This window comes from Pecten maximus, chromosome 9, assembly GCF_902652985.1.
Source record: "Pecten maximus chromosome 9, xPecMax1.1, whole genome shotgun sequence".
NCBI lineage: Eukaryota > Metazoa > Mollusca > Bivalvia > Pectinida > Pectinidae > Pecten > Pecten maximus.
The window spans coordinates 40,845,701-40,869,032 of NC_047023.1; the positions used below are offsets into that span (position 1 = coordinate 40,845,701).

A 23,332-nucleotide genomic window follows, 5' to 3' on the forward strand; every position below is an offset into this window, starting at 1 on the left:
GTTCATCCCATCACCAGCCACCACTAATCTGTTTATCCCACCACCAGTCACCACTAATCTGTTTATCCCACTACCAGCCACCACTAATCTGTTTATCCCACCACCAGCCACCACTAATCTGTTTGTCCCATCACCAGACACCACTAATCTGTTTGTCAGCCACCAGTCACCACTAATCTGTTTGTCCCACAACCAGCCACCACTAATCTGTTAATACCACCACAAGCCACCACTAATCTGTTTATCCCACCACCAGCCACCACTAATCTGTTTATTCCACCACCAGCCATCACTAATCTGTTTATCCCACCACCAGTCACCACTAATCTGTTTATCCCACCACCAGTCATCGCTTATCTGTTTATCCCACCACCAGCCACCATTAATCTGTTAATCCCACCACCAGCCACCACTAATCTGTTTATCCCACCACCAGTCACCACTAATCTGTTTATCCCACCACCAGTCACCTCTTATCTGTTTATCCCACCACCAGCCATCACTAATCTGTTAATCCCACCACCAGCCACCACTAATCTGTAAATCCCACCACCAGCCAACACTAATCTGTTAATCCCACCATCAGCCAACACTAATCTGTTAATCCCACCACCAGCCATCACTAAACTGTTTATCCCACTACCAGCCACCACTAATCTGTTTGTCCCACCACCAGCCACCACTAATCTGTTTATCCCACCACTAATCTGTTCATCCCATCACCAGCCACCACTAATCTGTTTATCCCATCACCAGTCACCACTAATCTGTTTATCCCATCACCAGCCACCACTAATCTGTTTATCTCACCACTAATCTGTTTACTAATCTGTTTATCCCATCACTTGTATTATTTTTTCTGTCCCAATAAAAAAAAAATGTTCATGATGTATTGACATACCTATGAAAACACATCACTTTACATTTTCCGTTACTCTAAGATACATCATCGATGGTGACTTCATGAAAAAAACACTTGGTAATGAAATGTAACCTGTTCTGGTTGACTGCTTTCTGATGTTTACAGTTCATTAATTACTGACCTACATCTGTTTATAAAGTCACCTTATATGCTAATCATGCATGGCATTTACATGAACTAACATATCTATAAGTTGTACTCTATATGTTAATTCAAACATAAAAACAACAAGACACTCAAGTGTATTTTACTTGGCTATAGTCTTACTGGTTTGACATCTGATTGGTTATTAGAGAATGCCTATACTAAATATATAGATCATGCCCTCACCTGTAAAATTTCTGTACTAACTATATAGGTCATGCCCACACCAGTAGAATACCTATACTAACTATATAGGTCATGCCCATACCTGTAGAATACCTATACTAACTATATAGGTCATGCCCACACCAGTAGAATACCTATACCAACTATATAGGTCATGCCCACACCAGTAGAATACCTATACCAACTATATAGGTCATGCCCACACCAGTAGAATACCTATACTAACTATATAGGTCATGCCCATACCTGTAGAATACCTATACTAACTATATGGGTCATGCCCACATGAGTAGAATACCTGTACTATCTATATAGGTCATGACCACACCTGTAGAATACCTATACCAACTATATAGGCCATGCCCACACGAGTAGAATACCTGTACCAACTATATAGGTCATGACCACACCTGTAGAATACCTATACCAACTATATAGATCATGACTACACCTTTTTTTTACCTGTACTAACTATATAGGTCATGACCACATGTACCTGTAGAATAACTATACCAACTATATAGGTCATGACCACACCTTTTTTTTACCTGTACTAACTATATAGGTCATGCCCACACCTGTAGAATACCTGTACAAACTTTATAGGTCATCATGACCTGTTGTTAGTTATATTATCTGTATTAAGCTTCATTACTTACAATGAATTATTTAGGCATGTTTAAAAGACCACGTCCATTAAAAATAACATTTCAAAAGAGTCTCATTGGACATGTAATTAATACCTTATATTTATGCTTTTGGCAAAAAATCCTTGTGACTTCAAATTATTTGAAATCAATTATCAAAACATCAGTTGACAACAAATTGTTTCCACTATAACTCAAGGATAATCCAACAAGGTCATGTCTCTGTTACCAGTCAGGCTGAAAATTATGACTCTAGGCTTTGTAGTTTTGAAGAAGATGACAAACATAACATCAAGTTAACCAAATTCAAGGTCTTTTCAAGGCTTTTTCAATGTCTTAATTAAATATCCAAGGCCCATTTTACCCGTCATCTAAGTCATCTTGAGAGGGAACAAGAGAACAAAAAGACAACTTATAACTATACACTTGATCAAAATACAAATTGACATAGTAATTATTAACGTCTGTAGGAGAGGCGAGGCGACATGGACAAAGTTGAATCCAAATGATCAGTGGCCAGGGTTTCACTTTTCCTAATGAAACCTTAATATTCAAGGCTTTTTCAAGGCTATAAACCAATTTTCAAGGCTTTTCAAGACCCAAGGTGAAATTCAATGCTTTTCAAGGCCCAAGGTGAAATTCAAGACTTTCTCAAGGCCCGTGCTAACCCTGTGTAATGAACTGATATTCCATGAATTTTAACATGAATACCAGACATTAATCCATTCACTACTATATATATACCATATTTGATAGATAATGTTTATGTGTGGTATACATCAGGCACTTGGTTATCAAAATGTGATCAATAGATTGTAGTTATTACTGTCAGACAATAATTCCTTCTAAACTTCAAAATATCTTGGAAAACAACCATCTTCATTCAAGTCTCAAAACACTATTTTTTTAATATCGTTTTGAAGATGGAGGTCAAAAGATAAAAAACACTTTCTTCTTTCACTTTTTAAAATCGATAAATCACAGTCATAACTTTATCCAACTAGAATTTATTACAGGTAGGGGCAAATGATACAGGTAGGGGCAAATGATATTTTCAAATACTTTTAATGAACATTATTTGACATGTAGATAAGTATGCTGATATTTTTATTTTGTGCTGACCTTTAACTTCTTTCTTATGAATAATAAACAACTGCCATATCTGGTCTAGACGCCTCAAACTATGGGTAAACCCATTTTCATCATGATGTAGTAAACCGTGTAGATAAATATGCTAGTTTCAAAACACTCCTGGAAAGATCACTGTGTGATATTGTTGGAAAAATGCATGTTATAATACATAAAAGGTATCTCGACGACTTAACGTCTCTTTTCATAAATTTTCACTTCATAACACTGTCACGTACGGATATGTATTAACGCTTCAGGATATAAAAGAGCCAATGAGTAATAATCATAAAAATGAAAAGGTCTTTGATAAAACATGTAATATACACCCCCGATGTAAACATTCAGACGAGTCAGATTAATACCGCCATCTTAAGTCCCCATCACCAACACTGATATATACATTGTTCTGTCACTAACATGCCTTGATGATCAAGTCATTTAAATGTTTAAGTCATTACAGGAACAGAGATTTAACAGAAAGGTTGATAACTACGACCACCTGTCCATACTTAATTCTTGTATCATCAGTAACACCAAGTGTAAAAAAAAACAGCTGAATTTGTGTCCTTACACCGGCATCAGTACTACTGTATTCCCTATACTGACATCAGTGCTACTGTATTCCCTATACTGACATCAGTATTACTGTATTCCCTATACTGACATCAGTATTACTGTATTCCCTATACTGACATCAGTACTACTGTATTCCCTATACTGACATCAGTACTACTGTATTCCCTATACTGACATCAGTACTACTGTATTCCCTATACTGACATCAGTATTACTGTATTCCCTATACTGACATCAGTACCACTGTATTCCCTATACTGACATCAGTACCACTGTATTCACTATACTGACATCAGTACCACTGTATTCCCTATACTGACATCAGTAATACTGTATTCCCTATACTGACATCAGTACTACTGTATTCCCTACACTGACATCAGTACCACTGTATTCCCTATACTGTCATCAGTACTACTGTATTCCCTATACTGACATCAGTATTTCTGTATTCCCTATACTGACATCAGTAATACTGTATTCCCTATACTGACATCAGTATTTCTGTATTCCCTATACTGACATCAGTACCACTGTATTCCCTATACTGACATCAGTATCACTGTATTACCTATACTGACATCAGTATCACTGTATTACCTATACTGACATCAGTACTACTGTATACCCTATACTGACATCAGTATTACTGTATACCCTATACTGACATCAGTACTACTGTATACCCTATACTGACATCAGTACTACTGTATTCCCTATACTGACATCAGTACTACTGTATTCCCTATACTGACAACAGTATCACTGTATTCCCTATACTGACATCAGTATTACTGTATTACCTATACTGACATCAGTACTACTGTATTCCCTATACTGACATCAGTACCACTGTATTCCCTATACTGACATCAGTAATACTGTATTCCCTATACTGACATCAGTACTACTGTATTCCCTACACTGACATCAGTACCACTGTATTCCCTATACTGTCATCAGTACTACTGTATTCCCTATACTGACATCAGTATTTCTGTATTCCCTATACTGACATCAGTAATACTGTATTCCCTATACTGACATCAGTACCACTGTATTCCCTATACTGACATCAGTATCACTGTATTACCTATACTGACATCAGTACTACTGTATACCCTATACTGACATCAGTACTACTGTATTCCCTATACTGACATCAGTATTTCTGTATTCCCTATACTGACATCAGTAATACTGTATTCCCTATACTGACATCAGTACCACTGTATTCCCTATACTGACATCAGTATCACTGTATTCCCTATACTGTCATCAGTACTACTGTATTCCCTATACTGACATCAGTATTTCTGTATTCCCTATACTGACATCAGTTATACTGTATTCCCTATACTGACATCAGTACCACTGTATTCCCTATACTGTCATCAGTACTACTGTATTCCCTATACTGACATCAGTACTACTGTATTCCCTATACTGTCATCAGTAATACTGTATTCCCTATACTGACATCAGTACCACTGTATTCCCTATACTGACATCAGTATCACTGTATTACCTATACTGACATCAGTACTACTGTATACCCTATACTGACATCAGTATTACTGTATACCCTATACTGATATCAGTACTACTGTATACCCTATACTGACATCAGTAATACTGTATTCCCTATACTGACATCAGTACTACTGTATTCCCTATACTGACATCAGTACTACTGTATTCCCTGTACTGACATCAGTAATACTGTATTCCCTATACTGACATCAGTACCACTGTATTCCCTACACTGACATCAGTAACACTGTATTCCCTATACTGACATCAGTACTACTGTATTCCCTATACTGACAACAGTATCACTGTATTCCCTATACTGACATCAGTATTACTGTATTACCTATACTGACATCAGTACTACTGTATACCCTATACTGACATCAGTATTACTGTATTCCCTATACTGACAACAGTATCACTTTATAACCTATACTGACATCAGTATTACCTATACTGACATCAGTACTACTGTATACCCTATACTGACATCAGTATTTCTGTATTCCCTATACTGACATCAGTACCACAGTATTCCCTATACTGACATCAGTACTACTGTATTCCCTATACTGACATCAGTACCACTGTATTCCCTATACTGACAACAGTATCACTTTATTCCCTATACTGACATCAGTATTACTGTATTACCTATACTGACATCAGTACTACTGTATACCCTATACTGACATCAGTATTACTGTATTCCCTATACTGACATCAGTAATACTGTATTCCCTATACTGACATCAGTACTACTGTATTCCCTATACTGACATCAGTACTACTGTATTCCCTGTACTGACATCAGTAATACTGTATTCCCTATACTGACATCAGTACCACTGTATTCCCTACACTGACATCAGTAACACTGTATTCCCTATACTGACATCAGTACTACTGTATTCCCTATACTGACAACAGTATCACTGTATTCCCTATACTGACATCAGTATTACTGTATTACCTATACTGACATCAGTACTACTGTATACCCTATACTGACATCAGTATTACTGTATTCCCTATACTGACAACAGTATCACATTATTCCCTATACTGACATCAGTATTACTGTATTCCCTATACTGACATCAGTACTACTGTATACCCTATACTGACATCAGTATTACTGTATTCCCTATACTGACATCAGTACCACAGTATTCCCTATACTGACATCAGTACTACTGTATTCCCTATACTGACATCAGTACCACTGTATTCCCTATACTGACAACAGTATCACTTTATTCCCTATACTGACATCAGTATTACTGTATTACCTATACTGACATCAGTACTACTGTATACCCTATACTGACATCAGTATTACTGTATTCCCTATACTGACAACAGTATCACTTTATTCCCTATACTGACATCAGTACTACTGTATTCCCTATACTGACATCAGTACCACTGTATTCCCTATACTGACAATAGTACCACTGTTTTCATTTAATTTTAAAGTTTGTATCACTCATTGTAAATAACAGCTGTACTTGTGTCCTGATACTGACTTCAGTAAACAAATTTATAGTCATCAAAACCCTCAAGTGTCCTCAAGTGGGCGACAAACCTACACCTACTTCATATATAACTTATAGGATAATACAGCCAGATGATAACAAGTATAGTCAACTTTTGTGTTGTAACAATCCTACCTCCTCAGTCTAACGTACACAGCCAGATGATAACAAGTATAGTCAACTTTTGTGTTGTAACAATCCTACCTCCTCAGTCTAACGTACACAGCCAGATGATAACAAGTATAGTCAACTTTTGTGTTGTAACATTCCTACCTCCTCAGTCTAACGTACACAGCCAGATGATAACAAGTATAGTCAACTTTTGTGTTGTAACAATCCTACCTCCTCAGTCTAACGTACACAGCCAGATGATAACAAGTATAGTCAACTTTTGTGTTGTAACATTCCTACCTCCTCAGTCTAACGTACACAGCCAGATGATAACAAGTATAGTCAACTTTTGTGTTGTAACAATCCTACCTCCTCAGTCTACCTGATACAGCCAGATGATAACAAGTATAGTCAACTTTTGTGTTGTAACATTCCTACCTCCTCAGTCTAACTGATACAGCCAGATGATAACAAGTATAGTCAACTTTTGTGTTGTAACAATCCTACCAGTCTAACGTACACAGCCAGATGATAACAAGTATAGTCAACTTTTGTGTTGTAACATTCCTACCTCCTCAGTCTAACGTACACAGCCAGATGATAACAAGTATAGTCAACTTTTGTGTTGTAACATTCCTACCTCCTCAGTCTAACGTACACAGCCAGATGATAACAAGTATAGTCAACTTTTGTGTTGTAACATTCCTACCTCCTCAGTCTAACGTACACAGCCAGATGATAACAAGTATAGTCAACTTTTGTGTTGTAACATTCCTACCTCCTCAGTCTACAAGCATAGTCAACTTTTGTGTTGTAACATTCCTACCTCCTCAGTCTAACTGATACAGCCAGATGATAACAAGTATAGTCAACTTTTGTGGCTGCAGGAAACTTCCAAATCTGAAAATGATCCATCCAGTGTATCACAAGAAAATATCATTGTAACTGAACTAGAATATGGGTTGACAAGGTAATTTGTTTTTGCGAACCTTGTCAAGTTTCATCCTCAGAACCTACAGGCCCTATATACCATGCCACGAGTCTAGGCCTTTTGGTCAGTAAGTGGAACCATTTTGAGTGTTCAAATATCAATTATAGGTCAAGGTAATCTCTTTTGTAAAAATGTCCCACTCATCACCCGGGAATCTACCACTGAAATATGATAAATTGAAGGCTTCCTGGTTAATAAGAAGTCACTTGTGAATTTTCAGAAACTCTAACCCTGTGCCCTTGAATATAGATCAAGGTCATTTCTTTTTGCAAACTGTATCATGCTTCATCACAGAGATAATACTAGGTCCTGTATTTGTGAAAAGACCAAGAAAATACTGTTACTTCATTACTTCAGTTTACAGTTATACTATTAACCATAGACCATATCACAGGTCTGGTCTGACATACTGCAGCCTAAGCCACAGACCATATTACAGGTCTGGTCTGACCTACTGCAGCCTTACTTACACCAGGCCATAGACCATATTACAGGTTTGGTCTGACCTACTGCAGCCTTACTTACACCAGGCCATAGACCATATTACAGGTCTGGTCTGACCTACTGCAGTCTTACTTACACCAGGCCATAGACCATATTACAGGTTTGGTCTGACCTACAGCAGCCTTACTTACACCAGGCCATAGACCATATCACAAGTCTGATCTGACCTCCTGCAGCCTTATACTTACACCAGGCCATAGACCGTATCACAGGTCTGGTCTGACCTACTGCAGTCTTACTTACACCAGGCCATAGACCATATTACAGGTCTGGTCTGACATACTGCAGCCTAGGCCACAGACCATATTACAGGTCTGGTCTGACCTACTGCAGCCTTACTTACACCAGGCCATAGACCATATTACAGGTCTGGTCTGGCCTACTGCAGCCTTACTTATACCAGGCCATAGACCATATTACAGGTCTGGTCTGACCTACTGCAGCCTTACTTACACCAGGCCATAGACCGTATCACAGGTCTGGTCTGACCTACTGCAGCCTTACTTACACCAGGTCATAGACCATATCACAAGTCTGGTCTGACCTACTGCAGCCTTACTTATACCAGGCCATAGACCATATTACAGGTCTGGTCTGACCTACTGCAGCCTTACTTATACCAGGCCATAGACCATATCACAAGTCTGGTCTGGCCTACTGCAGCCTTACTTATACCAGGCCATAGACCATATTACAGGTCTGGTCTGACCTACTGCAGTCTTACTTACACCAGGCCATAGACCATATCACAAGTCTGGTCTGACCTACTGCAGCCTTACTTACACCAGGCCATAAACCATATTACAGGTCTGGTCTGACCTACTGCAGCCTTACTTACACCAGGCCATAGACCGTATCACAGGTCTGGTCTGACCTACTGCAGTCTTACTTACACCAGGCCATAGACCATATTACAGGTCTGGTCTGACATACTGCAGTCTTACTTACACCAGGCCATAGACCATATTACAGGTCTGGTCTGACCTACTGCAGTCTTACTTACACCAGGCCATAGACCATATTACAGGTCTGGTCTGACCTACTGCAGCCTTACTTACACCAGGCCATAGACCATATTACAGGTCTGGTCTGACCTACTGCAGCCTCACTTACACCAGGCCATAGACCGTATCACAGGTCTGGTCTGACCTACTGCAGCCTTACTTATACCAGGCCATAGACCATATCACAAGTCTGGTCTGACCTACTGCAGCCTTACTTACACCAGGCCATAGACCATATTACAGGTCTGGTTTGACCTACTGCAGCCTTACTTACACCAGGCCATAGACCATATTACAGGTCTGGTTTGACCTACTGCAGTCTTACTTACACCAGGCCATAGACCATATTACAGGTCTGGTCTGACCTACTGCAGCCTTACTTACACCAGGCCATAGACCATATTACAGGTCTGGTCTGACCTACTGCAGCCTTACTTACACCAGGCCATAGACCATATCACAAGTCTGGTCTGACCTACTCCAGCCTTACTTACACCAGGCCATAGACAATATTACAGGTCTGGTCTGACCTACTCCAGCCTTACTTATACCAGGCCATAGACCATATCACAAGTCTGGTCTGACCTACTCCAGCCTTACTTACACCAGGCCATAGACCATATCACAAGTCTGGTCTGACCTACTGCAGCCTTACTTACACCAGGCCATAGACCATATTACAGGTCTGGTCTGACCTACTCCAGCCTTACTTATACCAGGCCATAGACCATATCACAAGTCTGGTCTGACCTACTGCAGCCTTACTTACACCAGGCCATAGACCATATAACAGGTCTGGTCTGACCTACTCCAGCCTTACTTACACCAGGCCATAGACCATATAACAAGTCTGGTCTGACCTACTCCAGCCTTACTTACACCAGGCCATAGGCCATATCACAGGTCTGGTCTGACATACTGCAGCCTAGGCCATAGACCATATCACAGGTCTGGTCTGACCTACTGCAGCCTTACTTACACCAGGCCATAGACCATATTACAGGTCTGGTCTGATCACCTACTGCAGCCTTACTTACACCAGGCCATAGACCATATTACAGGTCTGGTCTGACATACTGCAGCCTTACTTACACCAGGCCATAGACCGTATCACAGGTCTGGTCTGACCTACTCCAGCCTTACTTACACCAGGCCATAGACCATATTACAGGTCTAGTCTGACCTACAGCAGCCTTACTTACACCAGGCCATAGACCGTATCACAGGTCTGGTCTGACCTACTGCAGTCTTACTTACACCAGGCCATAGACAATATTACAGGTCTGGTCTGACCTACTGCAGCCTTACTTATACCAGGCCATAGACCATATTACAGGTCTGGTCTGACCTACTGCAGCCTTACTTACACCAGGCCATAGACCATATCACAAGTCTGGTCTGACCTACTCCAGCCTTACTTACACCAGGCCATAGACCATATCACAGGTCTGGTCTGACCTACTCCAGCCTTACTTACACCAGGCCATAGACCATATCACAGGTCTGGTCTGACCTACCGAGCCTTACTTACACCAGGCCATAGACCATATCACAAGTCTGGTCTGGCCAACTGCAGCCTTACTTACACCAGGCCATAGACCATATCACAGGTCTGGTCTGACCTACTGCAGCCTTACTTACACCAGGCCATAGACCATATTACAGGTCTGGTCTGACCTACTGCAGCCTTACTTACACCAGGCCATAGACCATATTACAGGTCTGGTCTGACCTACTGCAGTCTTACTTACACCAGGCCATAGACCATATCACAGGTCTGGTCTGACCTACTGCAGCCTTACTTACACCAGGCCATAGACCATATTACAGGTCTGGTCTGGCCTACTGCAGTCTTACTTACACCAGGCCATAGACCATATCACAAGTCTGGTCTGACCTACTGCAGCCTTACTTATACCAGGCCATAGACCATATCACAAGTCTGGTCTGACCTACTGCAGCCTTACTTATACCAGGCCATAGACCAATTATAACAGGTCTGGTCTGACCTACTCCAGCCTTACTTACACCAGGCCATAGACCATATTACAGGTCTGGTCTGGCCTACTGCAGCCTTACTTATACCAGGCCATAGACCATATTACAGGTTTGGTCTGACCTACTGCAGCCTTACTTATACCAGGCCATAGACCATATCACAAGTCTGGTCTGGCCTACTGCAGCCTTACTTACACCAGGCCATAGACCATATTACAGGTCTGGTCTGGCCTACTGCAGCCTTACTTATACCAGGCCATAGACCATATTACAGGTCTGGTCTGACCTACTGCAGCCTTACTTACACCAGGCCATAGACCAATTATAACAGGTCTGGTCTGACCTACTCCAGCCTTACTTACACCAGGCCATAGACCATATCACAAGTCTGGTCTGACCTACATTAGCCTTACTTACACCAGGCCATAGACCATATCACAAGTCTGGTCTGACCTACTCCAGCCTTACTTACACCAGGCCATAGACAATATTACAGGTCTGGTCTGACCTACTCCAGCCTTACTTATACCAGGCCATAGACCATATCACAAGTCTGGTCTGACCTACTCCAGCCTTACTTACACCAGGCCATAGACCATATCACAAGTCTGGTCTGACCTACTGCAGCCTTACTTACACCAGGCCATAGACCATATTACAGGTCTGGTCTGACCTACTCCAGTCTTACTTACACCAGGCCATAGACCATATTACAGGTCTGGTCTGACATACTGCAGCCTAGGCCATAGACCATATCACAGGTCTGGTCTGACCTACTGCAGCCTTACTTACACTAGGCCATAGACCGTATCACAGGTCTGGTCTGACCTACTGCAGCCTTACTTATACCAGGCCATAGACCATATTACAGGTCTGGTCTGACCTACTGCAGTCTTACTTACACCAGGTCATAGACCATATTACAGGTCTGGTCTGACCTACTGCAGTCTTACTTACACCAGGCCATAGACCATATCACAGGTCTGGTCTGACCTACTGCAGCCTTACTTACACCAGGCCATAGACCATATTACAGGTCTGGTCTGGCCTACTGCAGTCTTACTTACACCAGGCCATAGACCATATCACAAGTCTGGTCTGACCTACTGCAGCCTTACTTATACCAGGCCATAGACCATATCACAAGTCTGGTCTGACCTACTCCAGCCTTACTTATACCAGGCCATAGACCAATTATAACAGGTCTGGTCTGACCTACTCCAGCCTTACTTACACCAGGTCATAGACCATATCACAGGTCTGGTCTGACCTACTCCAGCCTTACTTACACCAGGCCATAGACCATATCACAGGTCTGGTCTGGCCTACTGCAGCCTTACTTACACCAGGCCATAGACCATATTACAGGTCTGGTCTGACCTACCGAGCCTTACTTATACCAGGCCATAGACCATATCACAAGTCTGGTCTGGCCTACTGCAGCCTTACTTACACCAGGCCATAGACCATATTACAGGTCTGGTCTGGCCTACTGCAGCCTTACTTATACCAGGCCATAGACCATATTACAGGTCTGGTCTGACCTACTCCAGCCTTACTTACACCAGGCCATAGACTATATCACAAGTCTGGTCTGACCTACTGCAGCCTTACTTACACCAGGCCATAGACCGTATCACAAGTCTGGTCTGACCTACTGCAGCCTTACTTACACCAGGCCATAGACCATATTACAGGTCTGGTCTGGCCTACTGCAGCCTTACTTATACCAGGCCATAGACCATATTACAGGTCTGGTCTGACCTACTCCAGCCTTACTTACACCAGGCCATAGACCATATAACAGGTCTGGTCTGACCTACTGCAGCCTTACTTACACCAGGCCATAGACCATATCACAAGTCTGGTCTGACCTACTGCAGCCTAGGCCATAGACCATATAACAGGTCTGGTCTGACCTACTGCAGTCTTACTTACACCAGGCCATAGACCATATCACAGGTCTGGTCTGACATACTGCAGCCTAGGCCATAGACCATATTACAGGTCTGGTCTGACCTACAGCAGCCTTACTTACACCAGGCCATAGACCATATCACAAGTCTGGTCTGGCCTACTGCAGCCTTACTTATACCAGGCCATAGACCATATTACAGGTCTGGTCTGACCTACTGCAGTCTTACTTACACCAGGCCATAGACCATATCACAAGTCTGGTCTGACCTACTGCAGCCTTACTTATACCAGGCCATAGACCATATATCACAAGTCTGGTCTGACCTACTGCAGCCTTACTTACACCAGGATATTCTTTTAACAATGCATGTATGTGGTCATGAATACTTAAAAAATCATGACAATTTGTCATTCTTATAACACAACAATTCTGTCTGTAATGTTGACTCATACATCGTAGGGCGTTATCTGGATTGTAAATCCCTCAAATCTACGCATCAGCTAGAGGAAGACAATGTGTATTTAAGTTTTGATATGACGTTATTGAACAGTTCTCTGTAGTCGACGATTGCATAACATCCAAGAGAAAGCTGAAGATGTATGACAAAAACTTTAACTAATTTCATCACCATTTTGTTTATCACCAGATCTAGATAAACCCCACATTATTGAGATAGAAACTGCCCATTACACAATATAACTAGACGAATCTGTATGGATACTTTTACTTGGATGTAGAATGAATATCGACCAATTGAATACAACTGTCATTCTACAACCTCAGAGTAACTAGGTTACGTGCCCTCACTGGTTCATATGAATATTCAATGACATCTGCAAAGTCACTCATCCAGAAAATGAAGGTACTTAGTTGACCTTGTGTATCCCCCGAGGAAGTGATATCTCAATTACCAGGTACATATAGTCCCACTAATTTGAGTTATTTCTAGGTACTACCAGGTATATGCATCAGGTTTTTTTTTTTTTTTTTACATCAGGGTCGTTCATACTCAGGTATATATTATACCGGATTTATTGCTGGCTATCAAGACCTTTTTATGTCCCTCCACTAAACCCTGTAATCAATATCACCACATACACCCATACCTATATATTGTACCTACAAACACTGCCAAGCAGTCGCTAAAAATTCCAGTCAAACAATACAGCAATTTACCACCAAGTCTGAGGTAAATTTTGTGCTGTCAATAGTTTTTTTTTTTACAGAGCAAGACTTTTTAAAACACTGCAGACAAATTATTCACCACAAAGTCTAGAGTATGAAGCAATTTTTTGTGCAATTGACAACTTCTAACAGTAGAATTCTTTTAATCAAAACAAAGATCTGAGTCACAGTAATAAAGGTAACATCTCTTTAAACCGGGGACGTTTTCTGGGATAAATAATGTTCAAGGTTAAACCGGAGAATATAAGTATAAAGTGGATGTCGCAGCAATCCAGATCATTCAGCAATCCAGATCATAAAATTAAAATAGGTAATTGATCACAAACTCAATACCTATATATATATATAGTATATATATATATAGATCTACACAATGGTTCCTTATAATGATACCTGATCGCTGTATACATACGACGTACCTGTAGATACATATCTTGGAACTTTACATTATTCTACGTTTCAGTTCCCAACACTGTACAGGTAACCAAATCTTTAGTACAGTAAAATTACTCAACACTTTAGACTTTTAATAGTCAGGGATTTTCCTACAATTTTTCAACTGGGTCCAGGGTCCATTGAATTGGAAATTTCTATGCGACAAAATGTGACATTGGGAAAAACAATAAATAGTGAAATTCATAAATTTCAGCTTTTCTTTGATTAATATTGCCTTCATATTATTTTTCATTTCATTTTGTTATATATAGCTGTGTTTTATTTTTCAAAATTGCCTTAATATATGTCTTTGTATATAAAACATACTTAATCATTCAAAAGTGACTTCAAAATGGGGAATTTTTCAGTGGCAAATGGGGAATTTTCACATGATTTTTTTAGGGGAATGGGTCCTTATTAATGGACCTTGTTTCTATTGTAGGGAAATCCCAGGTAGTGCAACTGTACCATACCTTCAGTTATAACCTCACAATCTCTAAGATTTTAATAAGATTTTTTATTTTTAGAATTGATGCCAAGTTATAAGTTAATTAAATTTCAGTGAATTTAATATCTCATAGCAACCATAATTAAGTAGTTTCTTTGGGGTACTGAAATTATTTATGCTCAATTCCCAAAATAAGTGGCTTCCCTCGGAGAGTTTGTTTCACCAATGGTAATTTTTCTTCCAAAATGTGATAAAAGGTCTCATCCCAAACTGACAAAGGGATGGGAATCTGCTTTTATTATTTCCTTACAACCAAACACTAATACCATTCACAGGTTTTACTATAGAGTTACAGCCAACCAAACACTAATACCATTCACAGGTTTTACTATAGAGTTACAGCCAACCAAAAATAGAGTTGAAATAAACAATTTGATTTAAGGAAGCTTCCTGACCATTTGTTGTTATACATTTCATCACTTAAATATGGTTTTATTTACACAGGAAAAAAACGGATATGGCCATAAGCCATTTCGTGTTTCAACAGGAAGTGATGTTTGAAAAAACAGGAAGTGTGCATGATGCAGACCGGATACAAAAGCTATCCGCAGCCGGCTGACAAATATACAGATAAAATATATATATTGTCAGTGTTTTACAAAACTATCTCGTACTTTACACAGTTTACAGACAATTCAACTCAAACCGACACCTAACCGTGTAGAAACACTTTCCTTTCTTTGTTTCCTGTACATTAGTTATTTTCTTTGTTTCCTGTACAGTAGTTATAATACCATTTGTAAATCATGCCATGCTTATGATTATAGTATAAATTGAATTGCAACATATGACAGCAAAAAGGGTTAGAAATGAAAATATAAGCATCCTGCTGTGGCACATACATATATATAGTTGATATAAATGATGCAGCTTGTGGGCAAGTGGGCAAACCACAAGCTCATTGCATGCCACATTTTTGTATTATATACTGTTATAGCAAGGTTAAACTTGAGAAACTCCTGGATTCAAAAGCAGACCCATGTTTTACCAATTTGGTAAAACATGGGTCTGCTTTTGAATCCAGGAGTTTCTCAAGTTACCACTATGTATGCCTGTCAGCATTGCTTCATAATGCTACCTTCTAAATGATGTGTTAGGCTGGTGGAATGGCCAGGAGATTTGGGGTACCTTAACACCACCCAAAGCTGATGACCACTGGTGTCCAGACAAGGTGGCCATAATACTTTGGTACATATCTATCATATATCTCACTTATCTCACCTGTGTGGGAAGGCCAGGTGTAAATGGCCCAGGTGGGTACTAACAACTATTAATTGGTGAAGACATGAAGTAAAGGGTAAAGGCCATAAACAGGTCCTTGTCATCTGTGTATATCTGTCTGTAAGTAATCAAGTCAAATTGTCTAAATATGTACACGTAATAGTAACCCTGATAGCTCCAAATCCCAATATAGCATACAATATATCTATATTGGCGAGTGTGTGTGGGTCAACAGTTGGGTAGGAGATTGTAACAAGCATCCCGAGTAACATGTGTCACCATCATATATATATCATATATCTATATGGGCGAGTGTAACAAGCGTCCCGAGTAACATGTGCCACCATCATATATATATCATATATCTATATGGGCGAGTGTAACAAGCATCCCGAGTAACATGTGCCACCATCATATATATATCATATATCTATATGGGCGAGTGTAACAAGCATCCCCAGCAACATGTGCCACCAACCCCCACTGCCTATTATGGTCCTTTACAAGTGTCTGAAGTTTGATCCAAGTCCTTCAAGGAATAAAGCCTCAACAGCAATGATAATGATTTTCTAAAATTACTAATTGTGACCTTGACCCAACCATCCTGAAACTTAAACTTGTCCCAGATATTATTGTCCTTTGTAAGTGTGTAAGGTTTGATAAAAAAACTGAAAAGAAATTTCTAAAAATTGTGACCTTAACCCAACAATGCCCCCCACCTCCCCCCTCTATATCTCATTGTTATCCTAGTCTATATCTCATTGTTTTCCCTGTCTATATTTCATTGTTTTCCCTGTCTATATCTCATTGTTTTCCCTGTCTATATTTCATTGTTTTTGGGTTCAAATCCATTCATAATATTATGACTAGCAGCGATTTAAAGGTTTTACCTCTATTTCCCCTATTGGGCCCCCGCCCCTTTGGCCCCTTGGGGGTCAGAGTCACCATTTATGCAAAATCTGATCCCCTTCCCCCAAGAATGTTTCTGACCAAATTGGGTTCAAATCCATTCATAACTTTATGACTAGTAGCGATTTAAAGGAATTATCTCTATTTCCCCTATTGAGCCCCGCCCCTTTGGCCCCTTGGGGGTCAGAGTCACCATTTATGCAAAATCTGTTCCCCTTCTGCCAAGGACGTTTCTGAACAAATTTGGGCAAAATCCAATAAGAACTTTTTGACTAGTAGCGATTTGAAGCAAATGTTGACGGACGACGGACGATGGACGCCGCGCCATGACATAAGCTTTCTTTTATGCTTCCCTAACTTATTATTCAATGAGTTTTCGTTGAATAGGTTGACTATTTTTTAATGAGTTTTCGTTGAATAGGTTGACTATATTTAATGAGTTTTCGTTGAATAGGTTGACTATATTTTATGAGTTTTCGTTGAATAGGTTGACTATTTTTAATGAGTTTTCGTTGAATAGGTTGACTATTTTTAATGAGTTTTCGTTGAATAGGTTGACTATATTTAAGGAAAACAAACTTTAGTATTATGGGGTTTCAGTTGTTCTGATTACAATTCCTGTTAAATGTCTATAAAGAGGTCAATCAGGTCAATGACTAATTTTTGAGAATGTTTAACTCGAGTGTTTGTCCATAAAAGACCCCTTTCAGTGGTAAGGAAGTAGTGAATAGGACTATTTGTGTTGATGTCTTTATAAATAGAAATCAGTAAGGGAAAACAAACAAACTTAAAACAGAATGTCTCACTACAGGTGTACCATCCTTGTCAGACCACTGAACCTTAAAATAGAATATTGTTTGCCAAAGTCAAACCTAACAAATTCTTTTCTTTTTTTAACTTCAAAAAATTTAGTCAAGAGAAAATGGATGTAATAGTGATCCAATTGCAATGTCTAAGACTTGTATGTATAACAGAGATTTCTTCCAGAGTCCATGCATTCTAAAGAAGAGTCACTTGTAAATTTCCATGACTTGTAGACAATCTGAAAGGTTTACTTAATAACTTAGCATAAGAGTAATAAAAGGGCTATTACTTCCTATCAAATTGTCAAAACCAACATAAATGTATACACAAGGAACAACTTGCCAATGAGTATTTCTAAAACAGGGCCAATATCAGAAGACGACCAATATCTGAAGACGACCAATATCAGAAGATGACCTTCCAAATCCCTGACAGTACACATCACAGTAGTATGTATTACAGCAGACAAACCATCCCTTATGGACAGATATTCTCAAACAAACCCCTCTACCCCCACTTCCTTCTGGGATTCTATGCGAGTGTGTGGTGGTGGTTGGTTGGTTTGTTGGTTGGTTGGTTGGGGGTTACAGAAGAGGCAGGTTACCATAGTATCAGAGGCAGGTTACCATAGTATCAGAGACAGGTTACCATAGTATCAGAGGCAGGTTACCATAGTATCAGAGGCAGGTTACCATAGTATCAGAGGCAGGTTACCATAGTATCAGAGGCAGGTTACCATAGTATCAGAGACAGGTTACCATAGTATCAGAGGCAGGACAGGTTACCATAGTATCAGAGACAGGTTACCATAGTATCAGAGACAGGTTACCATAGTATCAGAGGCAGGTTACCATAGTATCAGAGGCAGGTTACCATAGTATCAGAGGCAGGTTACCATAGTATCAGAGGCAGGTTACCATAGTATCAGAGACAGGTTACCATAGTATCAGAGGCAGGACAGGTTACCATAGTATCAGAGACAGGTTACCATAGTATCAGAGGCAGGTTACCATAGTATCAGAGGCAGGTTACCATAGTATCAGAGGCAGGTTACCATAGTATCAGAGGCAGGTTACCATAGTATCAGAGACAGGTTACCATAGTATCAGAGGCAGGACAGGTTACCATAGTATCAGAGGCAGGTTACCATAGTATCAGAGGCAGGTTACCATAGTATCAGAGGCAGGTTACCATAGTATCAGAGACAGGTTACCATAGTATCAGAGACAGGTTACCATAGTATCAGAGACAGGTTACCATAGTATCAGAGACAAGTTACCATAGTATCAGAGGCAGGTTACCATAGTATCAGAGGCAGGTTACCATAGTATCAGAGGCAGGTTACCATAGTATCAGAGGCAGGTTACCATAGTATCAGAGACAGGTTACCATAGTATCAGAGACAGGTTACCATAGTATCAGAGGCAGGTTACCATAGTATCAGAGGCACGGAAACCACAGGTTATAAGTCACCTAGTCTAACTATTATCTGTAGATTGTGTCTTTAAAGATATCTTTGTGGATGTGTCATTCATTATGTTATAAACCCACATGTATACCTACAATTCACGGCCTTGATAAGCAGGTAAATTGTACCATAATTAAACATATATCATCTATATATATATTCACACTGCCAACAAATGCATTAATTATTGAACGCTTGCTTCACCTGGATGAGCGAGACAAGTAAACACACAGATGTATTAATTATCCCCAGGTAGATCAATACAGCAAGCTGTATACCTAGGTCCACAACTCTGTCTTTTAGTGTATCGAACAAACTAAAACATTATCCTTAGTGTAGCATAATCAACTAAAATATAATTTCAGTGTCATACATGTCTCCTAATGAACTAAGACATATACTTTGATCTTGGATTCCTGGGATGTGGCCCCTATATCTTACGAACTTTAATATACAGAACAGTTTCTCTTAACATGTATTGTATTGAAAATGACAGTAGTTTCAGTTCCGTTTTGATGTGTACGGTTTGAGTAGTTTCAGTTCCGTTTTGATGTGTACGGTTTGAGTAGTTTCAGTTCCGTTTTGATGTGTACGGTTTGAGTAGTTTCAGTTCCGTTTTGATGTGTACGGTTTGAGTAGTTTCAGTTCCGTTTTGATGTGTACGGTTTGAGTAGTTACAGTTCCGTTTTGATGTGTACGGTTTGAGTAGTTTCAGTTCCGTTTTGATGTGTACGGTTTGAGTAGTTTCAGTTTCGTTTTGATGTGTACGGTTTGAGTAGTTTCAGTTCCGTTTTGATGTGTACGGTTTGAGTAGTTTCAGTTCCGTTTTGATATGTAGTTTGTTCTTGATTTTCTACTAATTGTAATTAATTTTAACTCAAAATTTATAAGCCAAGATGATGACAAGATATTAACAAAATGTTGATTTAGATTTGCATGGAAACGCAATTTTATAAAAGTACAAGGAGAATGAGCCCAGGGGTTCCAAAATGGGTACCGTTTTCCGCTTCATCCACGACACTCGCCATAAAAATCTAGGTCAAATTGCTTCATCCACGACACTCACCATACAAATCTAGGTCAAATCGCTTCATCCACGACACTCGCCATGCAAATATAGGTCAAATCGCTTCATCCACGACACTTGCCATACAAATCTAGGTCAAATCACTTCATCCACGACACTCGCCATGCAAATCTAGGTCAAATCGCTTCATCCACGACACTCGCTATACAAATCTAGGTCAAATCGCTTCATCAGAGACACTCGCCATACAAATCTAGGTCAAATCGAGGTTAAGACAAGACCAGGTTACAAACAACATTATCTGTAAAGTACTGTAGATGAGTTAAATCACCTCCCTCACACACAATGTTTAGACAATACTCACACTTTGGCCTCCTCTAAGTGACAGAGGTACTCATACGCAATGTTCTGTTTCCTCTTTGTGTCCATCTCCTCCGCAGTAAGTCTTCCGCCATCCGCTGTTATGTCAACAAAAAGACAACATTACACATATGACAAGATATTTCAGTAAAATGATGTCAGTACAATGACTTTGGTCTTGAAAATTATATAAACGATATTAGACAAGGCATTGAGGTCCAGGAATGACCCAATAAGTCTATTAAATTTCTGATGGACGTATTTATTTATTGGTATTAAGTAATGCTGTAGTCCTGATGGAAGGGTGGCTGGGTGCTACAGTGGATGTATAGTGTCCCACACTTCACCAGTTGAATCAGTTTTTGATTCCCAAACCTACATGTGAAGATTTGCTGGTTATCTTTCTTCAAAAGCTTCTTGTTGCTTCACATTATGATCGTAAGGTGATACTTGAGGGGAGGGGGGGGCAGTTTCCCAGAGTAACCAATTACATGGTCATACAGGTGACCCCTATACCTTCACACAGACAGGTGACCCCTACACCTTTACACAGACAGGTGACCCCTATACCTTTACACGGACAGGTGACCCCTATACCTTCACACAGACAGGTGACCCCTATACCTTCACACAGACAGGTGACCCCTATACCTTCACACAGACAGGTGACCCCTATACCTTTACATAGACAGGTGACCCCTATACCTTCACACAGACAGGTGACCCCTATACCTTCACACAGACATGTGACCCCTATACCTTCACACAGACATGTGACCCCTATACCTTCACACAGACATGTGACCCCTATACCTTCACACAGACAGGTGACCCCTATTAAACCTTCAAACATAATCAGGGAACCAGACTTGTGCCATCTTGAATTGGTGAAAAGTGATTTCCCTAAAGTTTCATTCAACCAAAGAGATGTTTTTATTAAATCAAACATAGTACATGTATTTCCAAAAACATTTGATAGTGTTAGGTATTACATGTACTTTACTATCCTCAAATAAGCCCCCCACCCCAAGTGTAAAATACTAGTACAGTACTGTATTTATCCTCAAATAAGCCCCCACTCCAAGTGTAAAATACTAGTACAGTACTGTATTTATCCTCAAATAAGCCCCCCACCCAAAGTGTAAAATACTAGTACAGTACTGTATTTATCCTCAAATAAGCCCCCACCCCAAATGTAAAATACTAGTACAGTACTGTATTTATCCTCAAATAAGCCCCCACCCCAAATGTAAAATACTAGTACAGTACTGTATTTATCCTCAACTAAGTCCCCATCCCAAGTGTAAAAGATTAGTAATGTATTTATCCTCAGTTAAAAATCAGTACTGTATCAATACTCAAATAAGCCACTACCCTCAGAATAAAAACATTCTAAATTTATCCTGAAATAAGCCCCCCACCCAGTATCAAAGTTTAGTATTGTATCTATACCCAAATTAAACCCACATCCCCAGTCTTAAAGATGTGTATTAACCATAGGGGAGGCTCATTTGTACACCACTTTCATATTTCTATTCTGAAATTGATAATATTACAATAAGGAGGAAGGGGGCTTATTTGTGGATAAATAGGGTACATGCAAGACTCGTTCTATTTATATATATGAGACAAGGCTTAGAAATTAACATCTCAGCAATGTCACCTCACCTGCCTTACCTAGCCATACTACCTAACAATTAATGATCAATTTATTTCCTTGTATTGTTGAGCGGAGGGCCCCCTGCCCAGTACTACAGGTATTTAATTACATCACAAAGTCTACCCCATATTCATTAAACTTTTGATCCACCTAAATATGTTATCACCTCTGATATTCTAGATATGTACAAGGACAATTTCAACTGACCAATTTTATTTTGTAACACACTTGCTCTGACTATAAACAGGGGGTACAAGGATTGAAACAATTTTAAGTTGCATGCTCAAGCATGAAACATTGTGCACAATGTCAAACTATCTTAGAGACTTGCTAAAAACATTATAAAATGCACGATCAGCATTAATTTATGGTACACCCTGGTGGCAGTGGTGATAATATGATGGCTTGAAATAAGTATCAAACTTCTGCAGTTGAGCTTAAAGCTATATCGTATCATTATCAAATACTGGTAGCTGTTTTGTTCTTCTGGGATCTGGATGTAATGAAACCATCATTGATGCTAGCACTGTATGCGGGCCAAAAAGTGTTGGA

The 23,332-nt window shown here is 39.8% G+C and overlaps 1 protein-coding gene across 1 annotated transcript in view; it reads right to left on the minus strand.

Moving 5' to 3' along the window:
* Nucleotides 1-23,332, minus strand: part of LOC117335021 (ras GTPase-activating-like protein IQGAP1) — a 113,054-nt gene that overhangs the window by 84,086 nt on the left and 5,636 nt on the right. The window contains 1 exon segment of the mRNA XM_033894913.1: nt 21,125-21,218. Coding sequence (XP_033750804.1) covers nt 21,125-21,218 — 94 coding nt within the window.